The sequence below is a fragment of the Rattus rattus genome, chromosome 8, assembly GCF_011064425.1.
Source record: "Rattus rattus isolate New Zealand chromosome 8, Rrattus_CSIRO_v1, whole genome shotgun sequence".
NCBI lineage: Eukaryota > Metazoa > Chordata > Mammalia > Rodentia > Muridae > Rattus > Rattus rattus.
In genome coordinates, this window is record NC_046161.1 from 51934189 (window position 1) to 51950486 (window position 16298).

At 49.7% G+C, this 16298-nt stretch overlaps 1 protein-coding gene across 1 annotated transcript in view; it reads right to left on the bottom strand.

Annotated features, from left to right (window-relative positions):
* The window catches only part of Ccdc33 (coiled-coil domain containing 33), a 99272-nt gene that overhangs the window by 36981 nt on the left and 45993 nt on the right, over positions 1-16298 (bottom strand). The window contains 4 exon segments of the mRNA XM_032910919.1: positions 6652-6785; positions 7423-7552; positions 14688-14808; positions 15674-15765. Of these exon segments, the coding sequence (XP_032766810.1) occupies positions 6652-6785; positions 7423-7552; positions 14688-14808; positions 15674-15765 (477 nt within the window).

Sequence of the window (16298 nt, forward strand, 5' to 3'; positions counted from 1 at the left end):
GGTTATTCTACTGCCAAGGAAAGGAAGGGGGATTTGAGGACCAACTGGACTGTCTTCCACCTGTCTCTGAGAGCAAGACCTCAAATGCACCTCCTTGTACCAGATTCTAGGCATCTAGTGGGCTCCAAGTCTTTTCCATGTTCTTTAATGTTGCAGGCTGAGGAGGGGTGGCTACACGCCTGAGAAGCCTAACCTCTGCTTGCCTGATGTCCCCCAACACCAGTCGGCCACTTAACCTTGAACCCCAACCCTAAGAGGGGAAATGGCACCATGACCCAGGTGCTTGTCTGGTCCTGCCCTGCCTCACTTACAGGGCGCACTTCATGGCAGAGGCAAGAACAAACCCAATGAACACCTAGTATGCGCACAGGATGGGCTGCACTTCAAAGAGGCTGCCTACAAGCTGGAGGGCACCCTAGATGTGGTGGGGTTATTAAAAGAAGGCACGCTGCCTTGCTCGGAGAAGCCAAGCCCCTTGAGGGGGAATAACACATCCCACTCTTCAAAGAGAAAACACCAGATCAGAAGGGACACCAAAGGTTGATTCCTGTGTGTTTGTGGAGGGGCCGTGGGCTCATCATGGATTCTTAGTGCCTATGGGTCCTCCAAAGTCTCCTTTAACTGGTTTTGTGGAGGAGAGGACCTGGTGTGTGTGTGTGTGTGTGTGTGTGTGTGTGTGTGTGTGTATGCGATTGTGTGTGTGATTGTGTGATTGTATGTGTGATTGTGTGTGTGTGATTGTGTGATTGTGTGTGTGTGATTGTGTGATTGTATGTGTGATTGTGTGATTGTATGTGTGATTGTGTGATTGTATGTGTGATTGTGTGTGTGATTGTGTGTGTGTGTGTGTGCGTGTGTGGTGCATGTGTGTGTGTGATTGTGTGTATGTGTGATTGTGTGTATGATTGTGTGTATGTGTGATTGTGTGTGTGATTGTATATGTGTGTGATTGTGTGTGTGTGAGATTGTGTGTGTGATTGTGTGTATGTGATTGTGTGTGTCTGATTGTGTGTGTGTGTGTGTGTGTGTGTGTTCTAGTTTATGTATCTGCATGTATTTGCTCAGCTCTCTCCTGCACATACAGTTCCAGCTTTAGACAGATCACCAGAGGCAGAAAACGTCTACAGGGAAGTAACACATCAAGGTGACTATACCCTGACACCTCCGCCACTAACAATCCCCAACCTCTGAAGCACAACATCCCAAACCAGAGATAATGCTTGCCAATCACTAAGCAAGCAGGCTGTGCTAGCTGATCAATCTGTCAACATGCCTGCTGGCTGATGACACCATCCACGCAGCCTTGCCAGAGTGCGCTGCAGCCACAGAGAGCAAAGCCAGGAGCATGGCACAAGGGGAGACCAGGGAAGGTAGGGGATCTCAGTGCAAGGGGAGTGTTTCTATCTCTCAGAGTCAGCGGCTGTGACATGGGGAAGGGCTGCTGTTAAAGGGATTGAGCTCTCTGTCCTGACAAAGCAAGGGGAGAGGATAGGGTGGCTGTGACTGTGGCTGTCCAGGTGGATTTGTTGAGAGAGACCTCTGCTGTCTCCTTTTAGATATCCCACCACTCTCTTGTCCCTGAGCTCCGAGACTGGGTGGCACAGAAGTGGTGCATACATCAGTCTGCATTTACCAGGTGTCTAAGGAACGGAAACATCCAGTCAGAAACTTCTACCCTCAGGCTGGAAGCACTTCCTCTCTATGCCCCTCTTGGCCACATTCGAGGATGTGTTACCCAAGGATGGACTTGTCAGTCGTGTAGGCCAGGTATCCCAAGACACCCTATTACCTCAAGCTCCTCTCGGGCAGCTGGAGTGTGCACATGACCTGGTACTTAGTGGTGACTCCTGGAGCTTGTAGGCTGTCCTGAGAGAAATTAATGGGAGGTCCTTGTTCTGACTCTGCCATCACTGGCCCATAGGCTGGGCATGGAGAAACACAGCATGGACCACAAAGCTGTGGCCTCCTCTAAACATCATGGTGGAGGGATCCAGGCCTCTCACAGCAGCTAAGCTCCAACTTCAGTCAGGGATTGTTTCCTCAGGGATGCCAAACAGCCTTTCTAGGAAGTCTGGATCTTATCATCTGAGGAGTCATGAGGCTGTGTGAGCATCATGAACTGGCATCTGCTCATAAACCTTCGTGTTCATTCTATTCTCCATCTCCTGATCTCTATGAAGGGTAGAACTGTTTCTTATTTCTTCATCTTGTTTAATGCACTATCCCTTAACCCCAGCACAGCCGATGCACATTTGAGGGTGTGTGAGGATAATGATGTTCTTAAGGGGATGGGGATACAGAGAGAAGACTCTTAGATTTACCTGAGGCACCACCTGACTCCATCACCATTCCCAGCACTCTTTTAACCCTTAGTGGGAAGATAGCAAAAGAGCCTGTGTCTACACGAGGTGAGGGCCGTGTCCAAAATTAACTGAATTAATGTACCTCGAGGTGCATTATAGCCACAGGGTCATGTGGTGAACTGTTTGAGCTGGCCAGTGTCTGTCATGGAGGGGATGCTCCTTAGATCTATATAACCAGGCAGGATGAAGAGGTGGCCGTCGCTGCTGCAAGGACCTGACAATTATTAGTCCGTTTGCAGCAGCCTTAGCAGTGACATCCCTAAATTGTTCTTCGATGCTGTAGAATCAAAGTGAGTCACTTGTTGGTCACTTCTCAGATGGACTCACCAAGGAACAGCTGAGCTACAGAGAGATCATGTGTGTGCCAACACAGGTATGAAAACGTCTGTCATTTCACACGTTTGGATGTGTGTGTACATTATGCATTAAGTGCATGCAAAACAGAAGAAGTGTGTGCACGTGCGTATCTGTGCCTGTATGACTGTCCCTGTGTAAACACTCATGTGTGGCTGCATGAACATGTAGACACGTGTAGAGCCTCTGTGTACACATTCTTAGCTGCTGATAGTACTTCTTTTTTCTTCTGGTACACACCTTATCTTGGTCCCCTTTCTTTTCCTTTCTTCTCAGAAATCCGTTACTAAAAGGTTTTTTTTTTCTTCCCCACCCCACCTCCAGGGGAAGGGGGATACGGAAGGGGGAGCAAAATCACAAGGCCTAGATCAAAACACTCAGCAGCTAAATGAATTCGGCAGCGTTTTCCCGCATGACTTGGAGGGATAATTTAGTGAGGCGGCCAGCTGGAAGGAAAGGGATTAATTCTGCACTTAGCACAGTTTCAGTGAATAATTCATCACTGGAGACCTTTGTGCCCAGCCTTTGGGCAACAGGGGACATGTCCTACCCACCTGCCTGTTGCCTGTCTGGCCCCACCAGACCCCTGCTCAGGGACACATAGCTCTTTCTCCTTGTGGTTGCAGGGTGCATATGTCCTGGGGCGAGGCAGAAGGCAGAGGGAGATGGCAAGAGACTGGCAGTAGCAATTGGCAGACCTAGACACTGAGAGGGTCCCAGAAGGCTCTAAGATACTCTGGGAGAGATGTCACATTTCCCAGCTTCTCCTTTCTTAGGATTTAAAAAACATTTTTAATTGAAAATTTTAGTTATGCATGTATGGTGAGTGAGTAAGTGTGTGAGTGTGTGTGTGTGTGTGTGTGTGTGTGTGTGTGTGTGTGTGTTCTACCTTTAAATGAGCTCTGGGGATCCACCTCAGGTCGTCAAGCTTGAGTCATCTCTGTAGCCCTGGGTCTTTTGCTTTCTGTGACTCCACTCTCTGGGTTTTCTTATTCTTGCTTTTGATTGGGTGGTGTGTATATGTGTGGGTTCCATGAGCAGGGACTGAGGGATCTGGAGAGGATGGTAGTGAACCCTGAGGTAAGCAGGGGCCTGGAGGGGGTGGGTGAGGCTTTCACATTGCCATCTCTTCTCAGATACTGTCCTCAGGCTCGACAATGTGGAATTCTCATGTTCTTCGTGGGGAAGGACCTAAAGCCCTGAACTACTCCACAGCTGTTTGACCTGAGAAGCTAGAAAGAGTAGGTTAGCCCATAATCAGCTCTTGAACATTTCCTGGGCTCGGGGTCAAACTGTCCACATCCCAGTACCAGAGAGGAAGAAGTAGGAAGCTGTCTGGTACACCAGAGCCATGACCGACGTCAAAGCTGGAGTTGGCCTAAGTAGAGCTGGCTGGAGAAGCAATGGCCACTCACCAGGCATGGATGACGCTGACAATGTTCCTACTTGGATTAAGTTGTGGCAAGCAGGATCCTAAAATGGGTCCTCAAGTCCCTACACCTCAATCTTTAGAATTGCCAAATAGAAAGTCATCACTTTCATGGTTCTGTTGCAGACCTTGAGACGCGATGATCCAGTTCTTTTTAAAAGCACAGAGTCTTCTCTGTCTTCTGACAGAAGAGAAAGTCAATTTCAAAGTGTGCTGGGGACTAGCTGTGCCTGCTGGCATCACAGTACAGGGACTGTGGTAAGAAGGCATGTGGGCGGTCTCCGGGAGCTGTGGGCGGTCTCCAGGAGCTGAGGGCACCTTGGCTAGCAGCCAGCAAGAAATATGGGCCACCAGTCCTGCCCTGCAAGGGGCTGGTTCCTGCCTGCACCCCTAGAGAAACTTGGGAGTACACTAGTCCTCATATTCTAGAAAAGAATTTAGCCTGTTTACTGAGATTTTGATTACAGCCATGCTAAGCAATATGTACTCCAGAGGCTAGGAAAGGGGTCTCGGTAAACACATGATCCAACAGGAAGGGACTGATCTCCCCTGGAACTTTGACCCCTATTAAGCAAGTATGGGTTAGGTTAGGTTGGGGTAGAGAGAAACTTGGGTCTTTGTGGCCTTTTGTTCTTTCCTCTTCCTAATCTTAGCATTCTGCCTGACTTCCTGGGGTCTCAAATCCCTTCAGAGCTTTCCAACTGAACCAACTGACTCTTTCTTCTCCTTAGCCCCAGGCCCTGAGGATCAGCACCTGTGAAGGGCATTGTCACCCACTTAGGGGATTATGGGAGCTGACACATGTCTGACCTTCCCAGGCTACCACGCTTACCTCAGAGGAAAGCAGCTGGAAGGCTAGATTCACTGAGGGGGCTTCTCCGTTGATGGTTTTTAGGTTGGTGTCCTGGGGAGGAGAAGGGGCATTAGGTCCACATGGCCAGGCCAGCTTCAGGCAGGCCTCTGCTCCACCTCTTGTTTTGGCTTCTCCAGGGCGAGGGAAGGTGCCAAGGAGTGTGGGTGGGATGCCAGAGCTGGCCTTCTGCCTGTTCCTGCCCCACTTCCATGCCGAGCTCTCACTCCATTCACACCTGACTGGCACCTCCACACTCATCTTTTGGCGGAGCAGAAGTTTCTGCTTGCTGTTATGTCAGAAGTATTTAGGGAAACGGTGGCTCAGAAATAGACAATGATGCTGGTGGCATACGCCTGTAATCCCAGCACTTGGTAAGTGGAGGCAAGAGGGCCGGGAGCTCAGTTACCACTGGCTACGTAGCAAGTCTGAGGCCAGCCTTGGATACCTAAGAACCTGCCTCAAAAAGATAAGGTAAAATAAATGTAAAAGATGATAAAATAATGATATGATTTCCCCCATATTTTTCTAGTGGGGATTGAACCTTTGGCCTTTTGCAAGCTTACACACTAGGCAAGTACTCTTCCACTGAAGCTGCACCCCAAGCCTCGGTCTGATTTTATTTTATTTTTACTTATTTATTTATTACTTACTTCTTTAAGATCCCCAGGATAGTCTCAAACTCCATCTGTAGCCCAGACAAGCCTCAAAGTTTCCATTTTTAAATTTCACTTCAGAATTTACAGGCCTGTGCCACCAGGCCTAACATTAGTGAGAATTTATTCTAAGTGCTTTATGTAATTCCTGACCAAATTCCATAGCAATTGTGTGAGCACTCTTCTGTGTGTGTGTGTGTGTGTGTATGAATGTATATGTGTGAATGTATGTGTGTGTGCATGTGTGCATGTGTGTATATGTGTATGTGTGTATGTGTATGGATGTGTGTGTGCATGTGCATGTGTGTATGTGTGTGTGTGCTTGAGTGTGTGTATGTGACTATGTGTTCATAGATAAGAAAACTGAGGCACAATACTAAGTATTTTTCCCACAGGGAGGAGTATAATCACTTGAAAGCAGGCTCACAGTGAAGCCAGAATTGGAGCTCAGTCCCTCTGTCTCCAGGCCCTGAGTATAAACCTCTGCTTCCTGTGTCCTGGGTGTGTGGACAGAGGTGAAAAATGAGGTCTTGGGAGGTTGTCAACTGTCCCAGGTTCTACAGGAAGATGGGGTAGGGAAAGCCTTGGACCCTGCATGGGGAAGCCTGAGCTCTTACTGTTATTCTCGGAGGCCCCAGGTTTGCTTTTCTGGGGGGTCAGCCTGGCTTGTCACCCCAGCTGCACAGCCTTTGGTGCTCCTCACATGTGCAGGCTTCCTTGGGGGGTGCTCTGATAGAAGCTGTTAAGAAGCCACATTTACCCAGATGGTGGTGCCTCACGCCTCTGATCCTAGCACTTGGGGGGGCAGGAGCAGACTGATAGCTGAGTTCAAGGCCAGCCTGGTCTACAGAGTGAGTTCCAGGACAGCCAGGGCTGCACAGAGAACCCCTGTCTAGACAACCCCTTCCCCCCAAAAGCCATATTCTCTTCTTTAGGTGTGGCCATGGAGTAGGGGTGGGATGGGGTCCTGTGGGGGGCCAGCTAACAGTAGGGACTTACAAAGATGGGGAGCCGCTCCACTTGCAGCCCTTTCAAGCCTTTTCCTGTCAACATCTTGCGATATAGATGAGACTTCAGTGGTAACACGGAGACACCCAGGGGCTGGTTGAGGGTCCATGGTTCGCTGCTTTTCACTGTGTGAGGAAGGGCCAAATGAGGTCCTGTCAATGACTGCCTGTTCCTACTGCCGCAGCAGATGGGTTTTTAGGTATTACCCAGGCCCCATCCTTGGCTATGGACAGGTAACTCTCTGGGCTCCAAATGACTACTTCCCTGCCTCCTGTTTCCCTTACACGTGCACTCACGCACACACATACACTCACACACACATGCACACATGCACACACGTCCGTAGGCATGCACACACACTTGCGTGCACACACACTCTGCCTCTTTGGTTCTTCAGAGATTTATCAGCTCAGCATGAACTCTAAACAGATTCTGAACCCATTGGTATTTATCTGGATTGCCCTGACTCTGCCCTCTGGGTGAGTGTGTTCCTCAATTTAGACTATGGGGCTGGACTTGGGATCAGCTGTTTCCTCTGCCGTTTTCCCAGTATACTCTCCCCTCACTGATAGAGACTTATGTTATCCAGGTAGGGATTGGCCTACAAGTCCTGGCCTGTGCTCTGCAGTTACCCTAGGGACTGCCTGTAGTGGGGGCTTCCTGGCTCTTGGAGGCCCTTGGGCAGTCCTTGCAGGAGACCCAAACATCCCTTCACAGGACTGTCCTGATGAATTCTGCACTGATGGGATACTGCGTACTTACTTGAGGCAGAGGGGTAATACTCCAGCACCAGGGCTGTATCCTCTGAGAAACTGGTGGCTCCATCTCGGCCTAGGAAGAGGAAGGACTGGTTCCACAAGGGCTGCTCCGCGGGTCCCCCGGGCTTGGACAACTGGAAGAGGGAGAGCAGATGTGGGTCACACTTCTTTCAGATTCAGTTGCACATGTGTCCCTTACTTGCCACAATTGTTTTTCTCAGTTATCAAAAGCCAAAAATAAACAAACAAACAAATACTAGTAAAACTCCTAAATTCTTACATTAGGACAACCACTCAATACCGTGTTCTCATTTCTTTCTGTGTATATTTTATATGTGTGATTATCTTTGACCCTTTCCTACTTACAATCAAAACCTAAGCACACCCAGAGTCTCAAGAAACTCTCATTACTCATAGCTTTAGTAACTTCAAGGTACTCTGTGTTTGGTGGCATTGACCCTATAACGCTAGCACTTGGGATTGGGAGGATCGGGAGTTCCTAGATAACTTGGGCCATATAAAGAGTTGGAGGACAACCTCAGCTACATCGAGAGTTCAAGGCCAGCCTGGGTTGTCTAAAACTCGAAACAGAACCCACTTTCTTTAGATGATGCTTTGTCCTGTCCAACTGGACAAGGAAAAGTTGTCCTTTTCTTTTCAAGTTCTTAATTTGTGTGTGTGTTTGTAAGTGTGCATGCATATGAGTGTGCATATGTGTGTGTACCATATGTGTGTGTACGAGTGTGCACATGTATGCATGTCTTTGTGCACGCCATATTGCATATACAGAGGTCAAAGAACAACTTGCTTGAGTCAGCTCTCTCCATCATGTGTTGGACTTGGGGTAATCAAACTCAGATTGTTAGGGTTGGCAGCAGGTGTCTTAACCCATGGAGACATTTTGCTGTCCCATTTTTAAAATAAATTTTTATCTATGACAACATTGAGCTGGTTGCTCTTTGCCACATACCTCTGCATCCCAGACCATTCTCTAAGCATGGATACCTGAAGTAATTGTTCAGGGGAAGAATTTTCATGCCCTAGGGTACTTGCTAGATGTGTGTACTGTTTTCACACACAGCCTCTTTCTGTTCTATGCAAGTTCCTCCAGTCCTGTTCAGAAGGCCACACGGGTCTTCAGATTTTAGAACCCGGGTTTATCTGGCTTCAGGCCACTGGAGACTCAGGCGACTTGAAGGCACTGTCAGGCAGCAGATGGGGCACAGGCATGAAGATGGCTTGGAAGAGGAAACATGACAGCATTGACTAATCCTTAAATAAGGTAGACTTTGGGTGGTCTAAAATCCTCAAAAGAAGCAGGGCCAGAGGAGGCTGGAAGGCCAGGCAAAGTGAAAGAGGAGGGAGGGGCTTCTGGTGGAAGAATGACAACAAGTAGAGGTGGCACAGGACTCAGCATGTGTGAAGGACCCTGGAGGCTGGGACTCATGGGAAAGCCCAGAACCCACACAAATAGGAAGGTGGGAATATAGCCTGTACCTCTCAGCATAGAGCCCTGCATGGCCTCAGCCTGGGCTGCCTTGCTCCCAGTGGGTCATGCTGGGAAGGAAGAGCTGTTGCTGGCAGGGGCTATTGGCAATAGTGGCAGTGGTCCTACCTTTTGCTTCCTTGGGGTGGTGGGGAATATCAGTATAGACCTACTTCTTTTTTTTTTTTTTTTAAGATTTATTCATTTATTATATATGAGTATACTGTAGCTGTCTTCAGACACACCAGAAGAGGGCATCGGATCTCTTTACAGATGGTTGTGAGCCACCATGTGGTTGCTGGGAATTGAACTCAGGACCTCTGGAAGAGCAGTCAGTGCTCTTAACGCTGAGCCATCTCTCCAGCCCTCTAGACCTACTTCTGATGGGGCAGAGCCCTCATGCCTGTCATACTCACAGGCCTGCTCTGGTCCTCAGGAGTCTTGCCCAAGGCTGAGCTGATAATCTTTCCCTGTCCCCAAGGAGATAGTTTGTGGTGAACACAGGGACAGATGTCCCTGAATACTAGATAGTGACTTGTGTCACAGGCACACCCCTAAGATGTCACGGTGGAAGTTGCCTCAGCAGCCTAGGCTGCAGAGGCCAGCTGTAAGCTCTGTGGGACTTGGTATTGATTTCTCAGGATTGATCCTCACACTGTGACCGTCCCAGAGTCATTCCCTTCTCCTGGGTATCAGAAGAAGGAAGCCACATTGCCAGGCCCTGGGGCTCTCAGGGAGGAGGGACCGTGACTTGGTTTCCTGCTGCTTCATTTGTTGCCCCTATCCTGGGAAAGGGTTATTTAATGGATGCTAGCTGTCTGCTTTGGGACTTATTAACAGATCTAAATGGATTCTACACGGCAAGAGGTGGTAAGTGGCTGCCTGCCTAGTGAGGGACAGCCCTTCCCCTGAATGGGTTCCCAGGGTAAGTCTCCCAGGAGAAATGAGAAGGGTGAATCATACTCATAGTCTCTGTCTCTGTCTCTGTCTCTGTCTCTGTCTCTGTCTCTGTCTCTGTCTCTGTCTCCGTCTCTCTCTGTCTCTCTCTGTCTCTGTCTCTGTCTCTCTCTCTCTCTCTCTCTCTCTCTCTCTCTCTCTCTCTCTCTCTCTCTCTCACACACACACACACACACACACACACACACACACACACAGTGCATATAGGACCCAGGGCTAAATAACAATTTGTTATCAGAGCCTTGTGAAAGTAAAGGTGCTATTGGCTGATCTTATGCTGTGCAGGGGTGAGGGGGAAGGGTGGGCATAGGGTAGACATGGCCTGAAGATGCTAATGGGAAAGGCTATGGTGGGCTTCGGAATTAAGGAATATGATTAACCCTCAGCTGTGATCTTCAGAAAAGCCATTAACCCTCCGCCACTGAGGCAGACCTGCCTTCCCTGGGGATAGAGCCTTTATTCTCTATCCCCTTGTCCCTTACTCCTCCTCCCATTTCCTCTGAAGCCACCCTCACTCTCGCTCGCATTCCCTGCTGTCTGTTCTGCCCAGGCACAGTGGAGTCATGCTGGGAGGAAGAGCTGCTAGCAGCTCCTGCTGGCTGGGGCTTCCAGCAAGCTAGGACCCTTGGCTCCGGGCCCAGGGACCACGTCAAGCTTATTGTTTGGATGACAGCAGGTCCCTTCCCCTCTCTGGGATCTAGTTGTTCTGTCAAATGCCATGTACTTCACACTTTGAAAAGCCAGCAGTTTGCAAGGTTAAAGGAGACAACGGGTATTTTGTGGGAAGGCAAAAGTTCAGTTAGACTGAACTCAGCCAGTGTTTCTGGGATGCCATGACAGACACGTGTAGGTATTGCAGGGACCATGGGAGAGACACGACTCCACCCCTTCCTTGAGCTTCTCTTCTAAGAGCATAGATGCATGCATGTAAATAAGTGCCTACACACTTCTGTCATCATGTAGTGGCCTGAGCACATTATTGTGGGGGCCACAGGAAGCACCGAGGGCTGAGGTCAAGGCTGGAGGTGACAGAGGACAGATGTAGAGAATGGTGGGTGAGCCTTCCCTGAGGCTGGGTGAGAACTGGAGCAATGAGTGCCGTGGCTGGATGAACAGCATAGCTAACGGGGCTGGGTCCTGTGTGAGAGAGGATGAGGGGTCAGAGGGAAGCATGGAACTGGGGGAAAGCTGTGCCTTACTTGCTTCTCAGAGAACAACTGAGCAAGACTGGATCAGAGAGGCTGCTGCAATGGTCCAGGCAAGAAAGGCAGCCACGGACTGGAGAGATGGCTCAGTGGTTAAGAGCATTGACTGCTCTTCCAGAGTCCCTGAGTTCAATTCCCAGCAACCACATGGTGGCTCACAACCATCTGTAATGAGATCTGATGCCCTCTTCTGGTGTGTCTGAAGAAAGGAACAATGTACTCATATACATAAAATAAATATTTTTTTTTAAAAAGGGGAGAAAAGGGCTGGAGAGGTGGCTCAGTGGTTAAGAGCACTGACTGCTCTTCCAGAGGTCCTGAGTTCAATTCCTAGCAACCACATGGTGGCTCACAACCATCTGTAATGGGATCCAGTGCCCTCTTCTGGTGTGTCTGAGGACAGCTACAGTGTACTTATATATAATAAATAAATAAATTTTTTTAAAAAAGGGGGGGGGGAGAAGAAAGGCGGCCAGCACTGGCGTGAGTCCAGGGTGATGGGAAACTTGAGAGCTTGGGAAGATGCTCGTAGGGTTGGGACGGAAACAGATGGTGGGCACAGGAGCTGTTTTCCTCCTTTGTTTCATTCTTGAGGGTTCTGCCCTAACTCTGCAGGCCGTGGGAGGGGCAGGAGCAAGCAGGTGGGTCCAGCAGGCAAACCTATGTCCTACCAAATGCGGTTTTGCCATGCTCGCCAGGCTGGGAGAGGAATGGAACAGACGGGTGGCCTGGCGCATCCTTGCCTTACACCAGAAGGTAGAGCCTTCTTATCCAGGTGCCTCTTCTCTTCATAGCTACTGGTTTAGACTCTCAGCACATCAGAGCCACACACCCCTCGGTGATTGACTCCAGCAAGAGCTTGTGACCTGATTTTAGCCAAGGAGACCAGAGAGGATTGGTTGGGAGCTTAGTGGGAGGGGTTAGTTATGCGTTTCTCATAATCCAGCCCTTTATTATCCCTTAATCATGTCTGTGCAGAAACCTGGGAGTTCCTAGGAGCAGCTAGATGCCCAGGTGGTCACTGCTAGATGTTAGAGGTCATGTCTTTAAAGCCAATCACCATGGCAGCACCTAATGCTGTGGCCTCTTGTGATGTAAGGCAGTAGATAGGACATCTAACTGGGGTTTCTGTGGGGTTCAAGTATCAGGTGCAATGGTAAGGTGGCTTTCAGATGTGAAGCTCTGAAGGAGACAGAAGGGACTCTTAGCCTGGGCTAGCCTTTTTATTCTAACTGCCTATTGAGGCACGCATGAGTCAATAGGTCTGGAGGAATCCTACAGCCCTGATGTTAATTTGTTGAAGGTCACATGGTTAGCAAGCCACATAGCCAGACTCCAACCTAGGTCTGTTGGATCTGGCAGCCCCTTGCCCAAGCGCTTGTGGAAAACACACAGTGCTCCAAGATGTCAGAGGACCAGCCTTAGGAATTATCTGGTTCGGTCCCTGTCCCATCCACTGCAAAGATGAGGGATGAAGCTCAGAAGGGAGAGGGTAAGGGACTGTGTGATCTCTAAGTCCAGGGTATCTGGCTTGACACCAACATACCAACATGCCCCTCTCTGTTCTCCTTGCTGGTTCCTGGGCATCTCTGCACAGGAAATATGCAGCTTTAAACCCCACCCAGCTGCCGTCGTACTAGGTAATGATGTTACCTAGTGTCCTGTTGTTGCCGGGCTCTGGCTTTGAGTGTCACATGCAGGAGAAACACTGGGGAAGTCTGTAGTGAGGAGTGCCTACCGCCCCCACTCATGTGGAGTTAGGCAGTAGTGGTAGCCAGTGGTCAAGCCTGGAGAGGCTCACTCATTAAAGCAGGCAGTACCTCCTGCCTCTTGGGACAGCTGCTGATCAGCTCATAATTTTCTGTGCAAATGCAGGGCCATGTGTGAGATGACTCTGGGGAAATCAGGCTGAGGATTGGTTAGGGTTTGAAGCTGTTCCTATGATCCCCCTTTATCCCACCCTTCCCTGCCTACCATCACTCCTGCCTGTGTCTGAGCCTTCTTTAAATGTCTTTTAAATGAAAGCTGGGGCTCCAACAGAGTGTCTTGTTCTAATTTTAGCGGGCAGATGACAGGAGGGACTTCCAAGAACACCTTGTCTTCCAAGCCTCCTCCATCACGTGCAGCAAAGCTCTCAGTGGAGCAGTCGTAGGCGGTCAACCTGACCACTTCCCAGGCCCAGCCATGACCTGTGTATCTCTTCTCCACCATATTTAAATGTATGCCCCCCTGCCCATTCCCAACATACACTACGTCTTGGGTTATACTATATACTATGCTACATAGATGGTTTCACTGCCCTGGAGCGACACTTTCATATCAAAACATCAAGACCAATGGGCCAGCGAAATGGCTCAGTGCTGCAGAGGCTTGCTGTCAAGGCTAGCCAACTGAGTTTGATCTCCAGAACCTATGTAAAGCCAGTTCCATAAAGCTGCCCTCTGCCCTCCACACCGTGGTATAGATGCCCCGCCTAGAGTATGTATATATACACAGTGATAATGAATTAAAAGAAAAATACCATCAAGCAATGACTACGTTGGCATAGTGGCACATGCCTGTCTTCCCAGGGCTGGGAGGATAGGACAGGGAGACAGAGAGTAAGAAGCCAGCCTAGGCTACAGAAGGAGACCCTGTCTCCAAAACGACATCAAGACTTGCCTGTCCTAATTACCCAGACGTCAACACTCATTACCTATGGTTAAACATATTTTTCAGAGGCCGGGATAATGGCCAAGCCAGTAAAGACCTTGCCGGAGACCCGGATTCTGTCCTCCGCACACGGATAAAAAAGCTGGGCAAAGTGAGCGCCTGGAATCCCAGCACAGGGAGGCAGAGGCAGAGGCAGAGGCAGGAGGATCTCTGGGGCTTGCTGGCAGAAAGTGTAGCTCAGTGAGCGCCACCTTCAGTGAGACACTCTGTCTCAAAAGAGAAGGCGAAGAAGGGTTGGCAAGGTGGTTCAGTGGGTAAAGGTGCTTGCCACCAAGTCTGATGACCTGAGTTCAATCCTTGGGAGCCATAAGGTGGGAAGAGAAAGTTGAATCCTATATGTTAACCTCTTTGACTTTTATACTTGTGCTGTGGCATGTAAGTACCCCTCCCCCCCAAAAATTTAAAAACATAAAAACAAATAAAGTGGAAAACCCTGGGCATTGACTTCCGTTCTCCACGGGCACACATGTGCACACATCGTCGTCGTCGTCGTCGTCATCATCATCATCATCATCATCATCATCATCATCATCATCATCATCAGGGGCTTCACTCGCACAGTTCTGTGTCCCCCTATTCTTTTATCTTCCCTTGCCTCTGATAACACTACTGTATTTTTGTCCCTGTGACTGTTAACTTGAGGTGCCCCATGACAGGTACACCTCAAGTTACTGTTTGTTATCTCCTCTTCTTGTCACAGCTCTGATGGTTCCTGCTGGCTTGTTACTAGATTAGACAGGATATGGGTGGATGCTTAGTATCTCTGGGAGTCCTGAGAGCAGGTCCTTTGCAGCACACAGGAGCGACCCTGGGCAGCAGTGAGGTATAGCAAATGCTTTCAGCAGTCAGCCGAGCTGCTGGCTGATGACGTGATGAACGAATGGGGCCACAGTGGGGAAGGAGCCATACCTGAGGACACCCGTTCTGGCTGACCCGAGGCACGTCAAAGTTCATTGGCGATGAGATAGGGAAAGAAACCTGGGTGAGGGGCAGCCCCACAGAGGCAGGGTCCTGCCTGGCCTTCCTGGCCCTAGAGAGACAAGGAGACAGTAGTTGGCACTCTCTGACCTATGTCCACCATGACATCTGGAACTCACATTTAGACTCTGGGCCTAGGAGGAGAAGAGAACGCAGTGGCCTACCTCACTTAGGTCAGGACCTTGTAACATGCTGGTGTCAGGAGATGACAGCTATATAGATGTAGCCCCCAGGCTCCCTTAAATGGGACCTGAGGTGCACCTTGGCTGTATCAGAGTAAGCCAGCTTTACTATTTTTAAACTGGGCCTTGCCTTCCCACCTCATCTTTGAAAGACATTAGCAGAATTCCTCCTGACTTGTGGGAATCCTGGCTTATGCTTAAGGAGTAAAGGGAGCCTGAAGGGGAAGGTACAGATATATGTCTGTGTATGACTGTCTGTGTGTGCATGTCCATGTGTGTATGCCCACGTGTGCATATGGTGCTTAAAGTTTGGGTCCACTGGTGTATGGTCACTGCAGCAGGCCTCATGTCATTTTTGGGGACCACCAGTGGCAGGAGCCTTAAGCCCTGAACCTGACAGGGAGAGGGGATTGTGGGGTAGTGGTCTTGGAGTGGCATGCTTGTTTAGGCGGGCAGAGGTACCCCTGGGTAGGAAAAGAGCCTCTCTTGGCTTCCTTAACACTGGCTCCTTCTTGCTCTTCAGGCCGGCCTTCCCTACATGCTCAGAAATCTCAGGAGAGATCCCACATTCCTTTTCCAGGGGCTCAAGTCTTCTGGAAGAGAAAGGTGAAGTCTGCTGTGGGGAGCTCACTAGGGCCTCAGATCAAGGTGTGTGGAGAGCATCGTAGGGACTTAGGACGGGGGAGGCTTTGCCCATCCCATCCCCCTGCCCCTCCTCAAGCTGCTCCGACTCACTTAAACTCAGTATAGCTGGGAACTACCCGAGCAACTACCACCATGGGGTTGGGGTTGTTGACTAAGGGCTCATTGACTCCTCGAAGAAAGACCTGGAGAAGAGAAGAAGCAGGTGAAGGCTTGCGGCTGTGGCCTCCCAGAGGCACAGCCAGCCCCCCTCCCTATCCCTGCCATCAATCCCACCCCCACATCCCTACACCCGCCACAATCGTGTGATCATCATGCCTCTGCCCATCCCTGGGACTTGAACCCCTTCTCCCTGTTCCTCTTGGCTTTTTCTTTGCTCAAAGCCTCTCTGCTTCAGGGAGTCACCCTCTGGGTCTGACTGGGGCAAGTGCCCCTGATTTCCTAGGGCATTACTGGAATTCAGCTGCCCTGAGGGACAAGTTATAGATGCTTGAGTCCAGGAGTGGGAGGCGGTCCAGACAGTTAGGTACTCTGGTCATGGATCCTCCTAGGTTTCAAGAGGGGGGTTCTCTGATGAGAGTGTAAGACAAGAGGACACTTTATAAACTGAGGGCACTAAGTCCAGGACATGTTTCTCCAACTGTGTTGGTCATATGAGAAACTTTCTGATTTGGCGTTCACCAACTCTGGGGTCTGCCCACTGCAGGGCTTTTCCCAG